Source organism: Cucurbita moschata, unplaced genomic scaffold (genome assembly GCF_002738365.1).
Source record: "Cucurbita moschata cultivar Rifu unplaced genomic scaffold, Cmos_1.0 Cmo_Scf00012, whole genome shotgun sequence".
In the NCBI taxonomy this organism is placed as follows: Eukaryota; Viridiplantae; Streptophyta; class Magnoliopsida; order Cucurbitales; family Cucurbitaceae; genus Cucurbita; species Cucurbita moschata.
This window is the reverse complement of record NW_019268528.1, coordinates 1,671,661-1,686,069: the sequence shown is the minus strand read 5'-3', so window position 1 is coordinate 1,686,069 and position 14,409 is coordinate 1,671,661. Positions and strand designations below refer to the sequence as shown.

General features: G+C 35.9%; 2 protein-coding genes and 1 non-coding gene across 4 annotated transcripts; all 3 read left to right on the top strand.

Annotated features, from left to right (window-relative positions):
• The first annotated feature begins 1,070 nt into the window (after positions 1-1,070).
• Positions 1,071-2,255, top strand: LOC111450814 (disease resistance protein RPP4-like). The gene is made up of 2 exons (XM_023091107.1): positions 1,071-1,280; positions 1,989-2,255. The coding sequence occupies exons 1-2, from the start codon at positions 1,119-1,121 to the stop codon at positions 2,253-2,255; spliced, it is 429 nt and encodes a 142-aa protein (XP_022946875.1). The 5' UTR covers positions 1,071-1,118.
• Positions 2,256-6,953: 4,698 nt separating this feature from the next.
• LOC111450868 lies at positions 6,954-7,093 on the top strand. The gene has a single exon (XR_002711889.1). It is a non-coding gene; the product is annotated as a small nucleolar RNA Z247 (small nucleolar RNA).
• Positions 7,094-13,048: 5,955 nt separating this feature from the next.
• Positions 13,049-14,267, top strand: LOC111450418 (toll/interleukin-1 receptor-like protein). Of its 2 annotated transcripts, XM_023090525.1 has the most exons (3): positions 13,049-13,548; positions 13,643-13,765; positions 13,892-14,267. In XM_023090525.1, the coding sequence occupies exons 1-3, from the start codon at positions 13,094-13,096 to the stop codon at positions 13,950-13,952; spliced, it is 639 nt and encodes a 212-aa protein (XP_022946293.1). In that variant the 5' UTR covers positions 13,049-13,093; the 3' UTR covers positions 13,953-14,267. The 2 variants fall into 2 exon arrangements, with proteins under 2 accessions (XP_022946293.1, XP_022946292.1); XM_023090524.1 differs by having other exon boundaries at positions 13,643-14,267.
• Positions 14,268-14,409: the final 142 nt, after the last annotated feature.

Here is a 14,409-nt window from a genome sequence, read left to right as displayed (position 1 = left end):
TATATGTTGAAAATATATTTATACTAAGCGGTAATGGGTGGAGAATATAATCTCATCCCTACCCCATTTATCTAACGGAGAAAAATGTTTCGCATTCCCTTTCTGTCTAAACAGGAAATTCCCTCCCCGTTTCGGTTGGACCCAGTTCCATCAGTTATACGAAAACAAACCGGAAGTTTTAGAGAAGTATTGTCTAAACATCAAACTGAGTTCAAGACGAAAATCCAAATTTGGAGCGAAGCTTTAACTAGTGCGGCCAACTTGTTTGGTTGGCATGTGAGACAGGGTATATATTCTTAATATTAGAGGATTCATTTTGTCTCAAGATGCAATCTAACTTGTCTACTATTTCGTCCAATTCTTATTTTTAACTTTAGTATGATTACGTGCTTGACAATTTATTTTATTCAAGACATTGTTAAAGTGTTGTGTATATTAAAACGCACTTGCACACCCTTATATGTAGAAAGTACAAAGTTTCACTCCCCGCCACAACCTAAAATGCTCTAATACGAATTGTGGTAATGGAAGCGGAAGCAAGATTGATCTCACTCACATACCCACCAACAAAAATTAAACAAAGAGATACAAAGATTTACGTGGTTGAGAAAGAAAAAATTATTTATCTCATACGCAACAAATTAATAAAAATGATCAGATAGTTGGTCGATACTTCCACTCACATGGGTCCTCAATAATACATTTCTTTCTCTATGCTTTCATTTTAAATCGAAAGAATCGAAGAAGCCTTAGCACACATGGAGGGAAGCTCTAACAAGTGAACTAGGAACTCCTTAAGAATCAATACATAATAAAATAATGGTAATAATATATAATAAATATTAACATTATAACTTATTAAACATGTTTCACATACGTCTGCCGACAATACTTTTACAAAGTTTAGAAAACAAAAACTCGTGTGTACCAACTAGGATTTATAGAAACTACCACACTTTTGTTGACTTTTATGCTTCCTTTAATTACGATGTTAATGGTAGGGCCTCAAAGAAATTACAAGGCAAAGAGAAGTGATAAAATTATTCAAAGCCAAACGTTTGATTCGCCACTTATTCCATACCTGCTCTGTAATCTTCAAAGTGTTTCTTCACTTTTCGATGGATTCTTCTATTGCTATGACACAATCACCAGCTCTTTCTCCAAATGATGTGTTTTTGAATTTTAGAGGAGAGGATACGGATCCAACTTCACCGGTCATCTTGACATGGCCTTGCGGCAAAAGGGAGTCAACGTCTTCATTGATGACAAGTTCAACAGGGGTGAGTTAATCTCTGAATCCCTTTTCCGATCTATAGAGGAAGCTTTAATTTCTATTGTTATATTCTCGAAAAATTATGCATATTTTTCCTGGTATCTGGATGAATTGGTGAAAATAATCGAATGTAAAAAATCTAAGAGCAAGATAGTTTGCCCAATTTTCTATAACGTGGATCCATTGGATGTCGGAAAACAAACCAGGAGTTTTGAAGAAGCATTGCCCACACATCAAGATAAGTTCAAGATGAAAATCCAAATTTGGAAGGATGTTTTAACTGCCGCTGCCAACTTGGGTGGGATCTAGGAACTATGTATATATTTTTAAGCCATTTAATAGCATTCCATATCTATCTTCTTAATTTTAATATGATTACATGGTTAATAAGAGGAATGAGGTTGATCTTATTAGAGAACTTGTTAAAGAAGTATTGTCGATATTAAATCTTACTTGCACGCCTTTATATGCAGCAAAGTATCCAATTGAAATTGATTCTTAACTAGAAAATTTAAGGTCAAACTCCTATTAATGGACACAACATGAGCCTAGTAATAGTGTTTACACGGTGGGGATATATGGGATTAGAGGCATTGGTAAGACCACTTTGGCCAAAGCTTCATACAACAAAATGGCTCACCAATTTGAAGCGTGCTGCTTTCTATCAAAAGTTAAGGAAGCTTCAAAGTAATTCAATGGCCTTGTTCAACTACAGGAGAACCTACTCCATGAGATATTAAAGGAAGATTTAAAGTTTGGCAATCTTGACAAAGGAATCAACATCATAAGGCATAGACTGCGTTCAAAGAAAGTTCTTATAGCGGTTGATGATGTGGATAAGCTTGAGCCGCTAGAAGCATTGGTTAGTGGGCGTGATTGGTTTGGCCCTGGTAGTGTAATCATTGTGACAACAAGAAACCATCATTTACTTTCTATCCATGAATTTGATAAAAAAGTATGGTATTCGAAGAATGAATCATGATGATGCCCTTGAACTTTTTAGTTGGCATGCTTTTAAGAAAAGTCATCCACCAAGTACTTATATAGACCTTTCAAAATGTGTTACAAGTTATTGTAAAGGTCAACCCTTGGCTCTGGCTGTTTTGGGTTCTTTCCTTTGTACTAGAGATGACCAAACATATTGGAGAAGTATATTAGATGAATTTGAGAACTCTTTGAGTAAAGACATAAGTGATATTTTTCAAATAAGTTTTGATGGACTTGAAGAAAAAGAACCGGAAATATTCTTCGATATTTCTTGTTTTTCAATGGGAGAAAAAGTTGACTACATTAAGAATATTTTAAACTCATGTCATCTCAATCTAGATTTTGGAATTATAGTTCCTGTAGATCTTTCACTTATTATGGTTAAAAATCATAAGGTGGAAATGTATGACTTAGTACAACAATGGACCATAAAATAAAATAGTCAATGGTGAATCGTCTCAGCCCTAAAAAAAGGAGTAGATTACCGTTAGAAGAAGATGTTTTAAAGATGTTTATTGATAATTGAGTGAGTAATTCTTACCCAAGCTTTCTTCAATTTAATTGTTTCCAATACATGGCGATGGAAAATGTTGTTAAATTACTAAATTTATGAGTTTGTAGGGAACTGATGCAGTAAACTCATAAAGTTGGAGTTACCTAATCTCACAAGACTAGATGTGGATCCACGAACTTTTAAAAAAATGAAAATTTAAGACTACTTATGGTTCGAAAGGTAAGATTTTCTACAAATATTAAATATCTACCGAATAACTTAAAATGGATTAACTGACATGCATTTACTCAGGCCTCTCTATCGTCAGGTTTTATTACAAAAAAACATCGTTGGGTTAGATCTATAATATAGTCGCATCCAAAATTTTGGAGGTTTCTTTTATATTGAACTTTTTTGTATGGGTAGCTTAAAAAAAAAAAAAGTATATGTACAAAAAAAAAAAACCAGTTTATCTGATAACAAATTCTAGGAAATAGATAATTAAATAATTGTATTTTATCTAAATATACATTAGATTGTATTTAATTCCATTATGTATTATTGTTTTTCCATTTATTTTAGGATGGTAAAAGGTTGAAGTTGCTTGATTTGAGTTACTCTAACCTTCTTATCTTAGACCTTAATCACTATTCGAACCTTAAAAAGCTNTAAGCTACCGCACGTTGAAGTCTGAAGTTCAAAAAAAAAAAAAAAAAAAAAAAAAAAAAAAAAAAAAACTTGAGGAACTTCCAAACTTCTCTTAGCATCAAACCTTGAAAAATTGTATTTGAAAAAAATGCACAAATTTAAAAATGATTCACGAGTCTATTGGATCTTTGGATAAACTTGTTCCCTTGGACCTTGAAGAATGCTCTAACCTTAAAAAGCTTCCAAGCTACCTTTCATTGAAATCTCTTAAACATTTGAATCTCGATCACTGCAAAGAGCTTCAGGAAATTCCAGACTTCTCTGCAGCATTAAACCTTCAAAGCTTGTATCTCGAAAAATGCACAAATTTAAGAGTGATTCACGAGTCTATTGGATCTTTGGATAATCTTGTTGCCTTGGACCTTAGATATTGCAATAAGCTTGAAAAGCTTCCAAGCTACCTCAAGTTTAAATCTCTTACATGTCTCGAACTCTCAGGCTGCTCTAAACTCGAAATATTTCCAAAAATGGTTGAAAACATGAAATTGTTAGTGTCGTATTTAAATTCTATCGGCATAAAAGAGCTACCTTCATCAATTGAAAACCTTACCGGGCTCAAGGTCTTAAACCTTGAGGGTTGCACGAACCTCATCTCCGTTTTTAGTACAATTTATTTGTTATAGAATCTTGAAGAACTTAGTCTTTGTGGTTGTTCTAGATTTCAAATGCTTTCCCATAAATGGGAGTCAGCCAATCCATCAATTTAGAAATCATTGTATTACTATATTTTATATTTGATTGCAACGAAATCTTTTATAATTTTATTTCGAGTTACCAACTTCTCTTTTTTTCTTCATTTTGGATCGGAAAATAGAAGAGTTGCGTGAATCAAAAATACAAGGGAGGTTCATGGCCAAGGGTAAAGATGCCCGAGTAACAGTTATTTTGGAATGTACTCGTTGTGTTCGAAACGGTGTTAATAAGGAATCCGTGGGGATTTCCAGTTGGAAACTTACCCAAAAACCCTATGTTTTCCCGGTTTACTTTGTTGGATCTTCAATATTGCAACATATCAAATGTAGACGTTTTGGAAACTTTATGTGATGTCAACCCTTTCTTAAACAACCTACTCTTGTCAGGAAACAAATTCTATAGTGTACCCTCATGTCTCCCTAAGTTCATGTCACTTCATGTCCTCGTCGTGAGGAATTGCAAGTTTCTTCAACAAATTCCAAGCCTTCCTTAATGTATACAAAGAATGGATGCCACTGGTTGTGAATCGTTAGCTAGAAGTCCAAACAAATTTTAGATATAAATATCAACAAACAGGTTTATCTCTTCTCATTTTATTTCTCTTTGTTCATATTGCATTTTTCTCTCTCGTTAATATTTCCATGCATGTTAATTCTTACGTCACAGCACATTACACTAGGTGAATTTCCTAGAGAGTTCATTCTAATGAACATTGAAATTTAGAATGGTTCAGTCATCAGACTATATCAAATTCAATAAAAGTTAGCTTTTGACATGATCACAATATAGAAAGAACTTTGGCTACCTATGCTAAATTTTGAGTAGATGGAGATTCATATCGAGGGGAAGCCTTAATTTCATGTAACATATTCATCGGCTACAAACTCCAAAGTTCTTTTATGAGAAAATTCTCATCATCAACATCAGAATATACGTGGTTAGTAACAACTTCTTCTCCAACATTTAGTAGCTCCTTAATGGCGAATGATTGGAATGATGTTATAGTATGGTTTGAAGTTGTGAAAGGTCGTGAGGTTAATGTAACTAATAGAAGCTGTGGTGTCCATCTCACTAAAGAGATCCATGAGATATCCTAAAATGATGTTAAGGGGCCAGGGGTAATGTATACAGATATTGATGACATAGAGGGATTGCCAAGCTGGTGAGTGAGCTTACATCCTTGCCAACTCGATTCATTGGTTTCTTGTGTTGTTTTGAGTAAACTATGCTTCTTTTCATATATATTATTTTCTTAGGTATAATGTTGATAATGGCACAAGGATGCTATCAAATCCTTCACTAAAGAAGTCTCCGCCAAATTAGATTGCAATGCAACGTTGCATTTAGTAAACTTCCTAGTTGATAATGATTCCAAAATAAAACTTATGAACAACTTTCCCATGCATGTAATGGATGGTATGGCAGAGACTACACTAGGCAAATATTATGCGATAAATTATTGAACATAAAGGATGAGTTCCATTCCTTTGGGAGAAAGGCTTTGAATGAGTGTGGTGGATTTATTTTAATGAATAAAAGGGGATTTTGTGAAGGATCTCAAATTTGTATCAGAAGCAATAGACTGCCTTCCCAAAAATATCTCATAGTTTTTTAAGGTGGGTATAGATTTCACTATCTGAACAATGCTGATGATGAAGATGGTCATTTGAATTCTTCAAGATTTTTAAGGATTGATGATGCAAAAAGAACCTTATATGAGAGAGTAGCCTCATTGATAATACATGGAAAAGTTAGAAACACCCTCAATACCCCCAAAAGTTGTAAAGCTTTTTAGCAGAGACATGCTTCTTTGGAAAAGAATATCATCCATCTAAGTCATTAATATATCTTTCAACATATTCACTAGTTTTGATAAGAATCACGGTGTTACGGAGAGCTTAATTGATTTCAAGTCTGTCGTATTAACCACTCAAGCACATCAATATTTGTTAGAAAAAACTATGTTTAATTTTATAAATGATGTAAAAGTCAAATGGCCAATTTGACTTATTCTGTGTGGAGATTAGAGGGGATCGGGAATAAATCTCATCCACAAACATCTCGAATAAATCCCGTCCACAAACGTCTTTTGTCTGGAGACTATAAATACCCATAATATGTTATGTAAAATTCAGATAGACGTTTCCCTTGGAAATCCAAGTATCATATTTGTCATTTCTAAGTTTCAAGCAATTAGAATTGCACCCGAGTCATTCAATCAAGCCTTGATTAAGTTAGATTGTGGAGGGACTCAATTTAGAACAAGGTTTCCAAATCTTGCTTCTAGATCTTCGATCGTAAGAGGTAATCTAATTCTAGCCTTATCTCTTGGTTGATCCAAATTTGGTATAAGGAGGTGTTAATTACTTTGATTCAAATTCAAAGGTTCTTGTTTCAACAAAAGGTTGGTGTTAAACCTAAAATAGATCATAACTGTATATACTAAAATAATCTAAGATTTGAAGGGTTTGTTACCAAATCTATGATTTCATGGTTTGTTATCAAATCATAGATTTGGAATCTAATCTTCATTATACACATCTATAAATACATGAGGTCGTGACCCATATAGGTCATCGTGCCATTCAATCTAACATGGTATCAGAGCCGAGGTTTATTTTTTAAATGTCTACCATGTCTTGTTCCTCCTCTCCATCCACCATCTCCAACACCGTCACTCGTGCTCGCACTACTCAGATTCGTGTTGAGCTCGCCACGTCCAAGAAACGAGATCAATCTGCTGCAAATTATTTTTGCAAGATCAAAGGGCTAGCCACCGAGCTGGCCGCCGCCGGCTCTGCCTTGCAGGATGATGATGTGATCGCGTATCTTCTCGCTGGTCTTGGCCCAGACTATGATCCCTTCGTCACCTCAATGACTACCAAGAGTGAAGCCCTCACGCTTGATGATGTGTTTGCACATCTAATGATGTATGAAGCTCACCAACTACAACACCAGGCTGAACTTCAGTTAAATTCGGGATCTTCGGCCAATTATACTGGTCGTGCTGAACTTCAGTTAAATCTTGGATCTTCTGCCAATTATGCTAGTCGTGGTGGTCAGCAAAAGAATCGTGGGCGTAGGGATCGTGGTCGTGGTCGTTCTCAAGGTTATGCACCCTCTCGTCCTGCTGGTGATCGTCGTGGCCCTTCTGCTCGTCCTTCCTGCCAGATCTGCGGCAAAGTGGGGCATACTGCTATACGCTGCTGGCATAGGATGGATGAGTCCTATCAAGATGAACCTTCTTCTGCTCCTCCTACGGCACTGGCGGCTACTTCCTCTTACAAGATTGACCCAAATTGGTACAGCGACACAGGCGCTACGGACCATATCACCAGTGACCTGGATCGTCTCGCTGTGCATGAACATTATCATGGAGGTGAACAAGTTCAAGTCGGCAATGGAGCAAGTTTGCGTGTTTTGCATACTGGTCATTCTCTAATTAATACTGCTACTCGTTCTCTTGCGTTGCGTAATATTTTGCATGTGATTGAAATTTCTAAACATCTTCTTTCCGTTCATAAATTTTCTCGTGATAATGACGTATTTTTTGAATTCGATCCTTGGCATTTTTCTATAAAGGATCGACAGTCGAGGAAAAGTCTCCTAAATGGGAGGTGTGAATCTGGTCTTTATCCTATTAAGCCATCCGATGTCGATAATCTCAAGCACGTCTTGGTGAGTAGATCTACTACTCACGCCCAATGGCATGCACGTCTTGGACATCCTTCATCTCAAGTAGTAAAATCCATTTTGCGTCTAAATAATATTTCGTGTGCTAGTGAGTCATCTTTGTCCGTTTGTAATGCGTGTTAGTTAGCAAAGAGTCATTAATTACCATATACTAGTTCTTCCCATAGGTCTTCGTCACCTTTGGAACTTATTTTTTCGGATGTTTGGGGCCCTGCACCTCCATCTGTTGGGGGTTTTAAATATTATATTAGTTTCATTGATGATTTCAGTAAATTTTCGTGGATCGATTTGATGCATGATCGTACAGAAGCTCCTCGTATATTTTTGCAATTCCAAGCTCATGTTGAGTGTCTCATAGATACTAAAATCAAGTGGGTCCAATCTAATTGGGGTGGGGAATATCAGAAAATTCATAACACATTTTTTCGTTCCCTTGGAATTGGTCATCGTGTTTCGTGCCCTCACACACATCAACAAAATGGGTCTGCTGAACGCAAGCACCGTCATATTGTTGAAACTGGCCTAGCCCTTCTAGCTCATGCTCATGTACCTATTAAATTTTGGGATGACGTGTTTCTTATAGCCACATATCTCATCAATCGTCTTCCTACTCGTGTCATCGATAAAAAATGCCCCTTAGAGCTTCTTTTTCATACCCCACCAAATTACTCCTTATTAAAAAATTTTGGGTGTGCTTGTTGGCCTCATCTTCGTCCTTATAACAAACAAAAGCTCTCTTTTCGATCAAAGGAATGTGTCTTTCTAGGCTACAGTTCTTCACATAAGGGGTATAAGTGTCTTGACACCGATTCTGGTCGTGTCTATATGTCTAGAGATGTCATATTTGATGAAAATGTTTTTCCATTCAAGAGAGCCCGACCTAATTCTTCCCCAACCATGCAGTCGACGCATAATGCCCTTGATTTGTGCACCTTGCATTTGGGTAATAGCAGTACTAATTTGGAGAATGATCACATGCATATGTCTGGGCCTACTAACTCTTTGGATGCAGAAAATTTGGTGTCTACATCAGCTTCGGAATTGCCGCAACAATCCTCCGCGTCGCTGCCATGCGAATCGGCGTTGGTTGTTCCGCCAATGATTGAGGCCTCGGCTCCTCCGCCAGCAGATGATATTGCACAATGCCCGGTCGAATCCTCGGCTGCTGGTCAACCAACTGTTGTAGCATCGGTTGCTCCCCTCGCAACGACTGATACGGCCATCCCCTCAATGTGGATCCTGCACCTACTACTCATCCGTATGGTACTCGATTGAAGCACAATATCAAGAAACCCAAGGTGCGTACAGATGGAACAGTAACATATCTTGTAGCTCGGTCTTCTGCCTCTGAACCTACTTCACATATTATTGCTATGGAGCATCCCCTCTGGCGTCAGGCAATGAATGATGAATTTCAGGCACTTCAAAAAAATAAGACATGGCACTTAGTTTCTCCTCGTGCTGGTCTCAACGTTATTGATTGCAAATGGGTTTTCAAACTCAAGCAAAAGCCAGATGGCTCTATTGATCGCTACAAAGCACGCCTGGTTGCTAAAGGTTTTAAACAGCAGGCGTTGATTATGATGATACCTTTAGTCCAATTGTTAAGCCCACTACCATTCGACTCTTATTATCTCTTGCTATTTCTCGTGGTTGGGCTATTCGGCAGATTGATATTCAAAATGCTTTTCTTCATGGCTTTCTTAATGAAGATGTTTATATGAAGCAGCCCCCTGGATTTGTGGATTCTCAACACCCTGGTTATCTCTGCAAGCTGGATAAGTCGCTTTATGGCCTTAAACAAGCTCCGCGTGCCTGGTTTTCTCGCCTTAGCTCCAAACAATTACAGCTGGATTTTACACCTTCAAAGGCTGATGTCTCTCTTTTCATTTTTAACAAAACGGGCATTCAGATGTATATCCTCATCTACGTTGATGACATTATTATCATCAGCTCATCTTCTACGGCTATTGAGAAACTTCTTACACAACTTCAGGATGATTTTGTCGTCAAGGATCTTGGTCTTTTGAGTTATTTTCTTGGGATTGAGGTCCGCCATACTTCCAGTGGACTTATTCTGACACAACATAAATACATTCGAGATTTATTAGCCAGAACCGATATGCTCACCTCCAAAGGTGTGCCCACACCTATGCTTCCCAGTGAGAAGTTGTTATTGAATGGTGGTAAAAAGCTCTCACCTGAGGATACTACTCGCTATCGAAGTGTCGTTGGTGCTCTCCAATATTTGTCTCTGACACGTCCTGATATATCCTTTTGTGTCAACAGAGTGTGTCAGTTCATGTCCTCTCCGACTTCTATACATTGGGCGACAGTCAAACGAATTCTCCGTTATCTACATGACACTATTGATATGAGTTTGTGTCTTACAAAGTCCAGCACTGATTTGTTGAGTGCCTTTTCAGATGCTGATTGGGCTGGGAATCCTGATGATCGTCGAAGCACTGGAGGCTATGTGATCTTCTTTGGTGGCAATCTTATCTCTTGGAGTTCGAGGAAACAATCGACAGTATCTCGTTCTAGTATGGAAGCCGAATATAAGGCGGTTGCTGATGCCACTGCCGAATTAATTTGGATCCAAGTCCTCTTGCGTGAGCTCGGGATCTCGCAAGCGCGAGCGCGTAGCCTATGGTGTGACAACATTGGTGCCACCTACCTATCCGCCAATCCAATCTTTCATCGACGGACGAAGCATGTTGAGGTTGATTATCACTTCGTTCGTGAACGAGTATCGACTCGTCAGCTTGATGTTCGAGTCATATCTTCCAAGGATCAGCTCGCCGATATCATGACAAAGCCACTGCCAGCTCCTTCTTTTAGCTATTTTAGGCGCCATCTGAACTTAGTAGTACATCGTCCAGATTGAGGGGGTGTTAAACCTAAAATAAATCATAACTGTATATACTAAAATAATCTAAGATTTGAAGGGTTTGTTACCAAATCTATGATTTCATGGTTTGTTATCAAATCATAGATTTGGAATGTAATCTTCATTATACACATCTATAAATACATGAGGTCGTGACCCATATAGGTCATCGTGTCATTCAATCTAACACTTGTATCGTTGGGCTAAGGATTAGGATTGCCTTATCAAGTTTTATGGAATATAGAATGAGAGTTCTTTTGTTAGTGTGTTGGGTGTTGAGTTCTTATTTTGATAAAAGGTGTTCCAAGAAATATGAACTAACGTTTTTATTTGAGCCCTTTTTTTATTAAAAAAAAAAACTGTTCGTCTATGTAAACTATGTACCTCGAATAAAGGGATAGTTTTAAAGATCGAGTAACAAAAGAAGTAGAGTAAGAGAGTAGTGAAAAAGCGATAGAAAAAAAACAGAAAAACAGGGAAGTATTATGTCATTCTTTATAACACTCTCCAATAATATAGGAGAAGTTCTGTTCATCCAAATGGATCATTTACAAACTATTTAGAATTACAATTTAGTCAAAAGTTCATTTTAATATATTCATCTCATGGATTCTTGTTATCCTCCAATTAAAACCAAAATCTTGAGAGGGTGGAATTTTATTGTCCAAATTTTGAAACAATCATTTAAATAAACTACTTATCCTATTTGGAAAAGAGTTAATTGTATCTTATGAAATTGTATTCTTACCTTCTTATTTGATAAAGTCCTCGGAATAATAGGTTTCAGTTAAAAAAATCACTCACCTTTTGAAATCAAAAGATGACCAGATAAGCAGTAATTCGTAGTTCGCTCAGGATTGAGATTGCTCGGGATTGAGATTGAGTGACTTATAATCATTTTTAAAAAATTATCTTTTCAATTAAAAAAAATTGTGAGATTCCCACCTTAATTTGAGAGGGAAACAAAACATTATTTATATGGACATGAAAACTTCTCAACAATAGATCCTTTTAAAACGGTGAGGCTAACAATAATATGTAATGAGTCAAAACAGGCAATATCTGTTAGCGGTCGACTTATGATGTTATAAATGGTATTAGAACCAAATACTAGATATTGTGCTGGATGCGAGTTATATATTAGCAATGGATTTAAATCGTTATAAACTAAATTATTAAAAATAGACAACATTTAAGGCACATTTTGATTATTGTTTCAAACCACTTGTCAACATTTTCTTTAAACAATGGTACACTTCGAATGAAAATAAACTAAAATATTTGAAGAAGAATTGGCCAACATTGGAGGAAGCAAGAAATAACTTCTTTCTCAACATTTTGTTTAAACAATGCTACACTTAATGAAAATAAACAAACGTTTGAAGAAGAATTAGCCAACATGGAGGGAATCTCTTGCGAAGAAGCCTTCCATGTTCTCCATTTATTTTTCTTTTTTCAATGTAATCTTTATTAAAAAATTTATTATATTTTCTAAGTAATATATATAATCTACCAACCTAAAATTAAAAATTTTAATTTTAACGATATAAAAAAAATCTACAACATAGTCTTGAATATAAATATATAATTATGATCTCAAAATTATATATATATATATTTATTTATTTATATTAAGTGGGGTGGAGAATTAGGCGGGATGGAGATGGAGAATATAATTCCCTCTGTACCCATTTATCCAATGGGGAAATTTTTTTTCCCACTCCCTTCGTGTCTAAATAGGAAATCCCCTCCCCGTATGGATTGGGACCTAATTCCGCGAGTAAAATAGACATCTCAAGCTACGAACAACAACAAAGAGCAAATAAACCCATTAAAAACAAATTCGAGAAGAAAAGAACAAAATAAGATGATATCATAACAAATATCAATGATTCATAAAAAAAATAATTATTATTAATGATAATATAATATTAATAATTATTAGTACTTTAACTTGTTAATTTAAATATTTTTCATAAACATATGTGGACATAGACATTTGATAAAGTTTAGAAAATAAAAACTTCCCATCAAGTGGACGAACTAGTATATCTAACTTTGTAGAAGCTACCAAACCTTTTGAGTTTCATGCTTTCTTTTATTATGGTGTTTATTATGGGAATAATTCAAACAAATTTCAAAGGGAAAGCTAAGGAAACTGTCAAGAAAATGCACCCACACGCATTTATGTCTTAAATTTGAACATGTCTACTCTATAGAAATGGTCAGATCATTAAAAGCCCACGCGTTTGCTTTGCTATTTATTTGATACCTACTTATCCATTTTTGCTTTGTAGTCTTCAAAAAAATTTTCACTCGAAAAGAAAAAAGCTTTTTCATAGGTTATTCCATTGCTATGAGAGAATCATCATCGACTTCTTATCATGTGTTTTTGAGTTTTAGAGGAGAGGATACTCGAACCAATTTTACCAGTCATCTTGTCATGGCTTTGCAGCAAAAGTGTGTCAACGTCTTCATAGATGACAAGCTCGAAAGGGGTGAACAAATTTCTGAATCTCTTTTCCGATCTATAGAGGGAGCTTTGATTTCTATTGTTATATTATCTGAGAATTATGCATCTTCTTCTTGGTGTCTGGATGAATTGGTGAAAATAATCGAATGTAAGAAATCTAAGGATCAGAAAGTTTTGCCAATTTTCTATTACGTGGATCCATCAACTATACGAAAACAAACCGAAACTTTTGGAGAAGCATTAGCCAAACATCAAGCTGAGTTCAAGACGAAAATTCAAATTTGGAGGGAAGCTTTAACTACGGCTGCCAACTTGTCTGGTTGGCATCTCAGACCTAGGTATATATTCTTAATACTAGAGGATTTATTCTATCTCAAGATGCAATTTAACTTGTCATTTTTAACTTTAGTATGATTACGTGCTTAACAACAGGTATGGTAGGAATGAGGCTGATTTTATTCAAGACATTGTTAAACAAGTGTTGTGTATGTTAAAACGCACTTGCACACCCTTATATGAAGAAAGTACAAAGTTACACTCTCAGTCACAACCAAAATGCTCTGATACCAATTGTTGTACTCCAATACCACAACCTAAATGTTCTGATACCAATTGTTGTACCCTAACGCCACAACCAAAATGTTTTGATACTAATTGTTGTACCCCAATGCCACAACCAAAATGCTCTGATACCGATTGTTGTACCCTAATACCACAACCAAAATGTTCTGATACCAATTAATGTAGAGGAAGCGGAAGCAAGATCGATCGTACTCACATATCCACAAACAATTGATTTGTTATCGAATCTTCATTAACTTAGTCTTAATGGATGTTCTAGATTTGAAATGCTTCCCCATAAATTGGGCTCAACAATCCATCCAATATTCTTTTTTTTTCAAGTTATGGAAACTTGGTCGAATTTCTACATTTATCAGTTTCAAAAGAGAGCCTATGTTTTCTCGTTTCAGATGGTTTGGAAATTTTGTGTGATGTCACCCCATCCTTATCTAGTCTATTCTTGTCATAAAACAATTTCTTTCGTCTATCCTCATGTCTCCACAGGTTTACGACCTTGTAGCATCTCCTATTGAGTAATTACAAGTTTCTTCCAGAAATTCCAAACCTCCCTTTGTGTATACAAAAAAAAAAAAAAAAAAAAAAAAAAAAAAAAAAAAAAAAAAAAAAAAAAAAAAAAA

What these genes read in the sequence shown, in the direction of transcription:
- LOC111450418 (XM_023090524.1), top strand. Translation starts at nt 13,094, where the DNA reads ATGAGAGAATCATCATCGACTTCTTATCATGTGTTTTTGAGTTTTAGA. An exon ending in GGTTGGCATCTCAGACCTAG is followed by an intron (nt 13,549 to 13,642) that starts GTATATATTCTT and finishes GCTTAACAACAG; the next exon opens with GTATGGTAGGAATGAGGCTG.
- LOC111450814 (XM_023091107.1), top strand. Translation starts at nt 1,119, where the DNA reads ATGGATTCTTCTATTGCTATGACACAATCACCAGCTCTTTCTCCAAAT. An exon ending in TGATGACAAGTTCAACAGGG is followed by an intron (nt 1,281 to 1,988) that starts GTGAGTTAATCT and finishes GTTCAACTACAG; the next exon opens with GAGAACCTACTCCATGAGAT.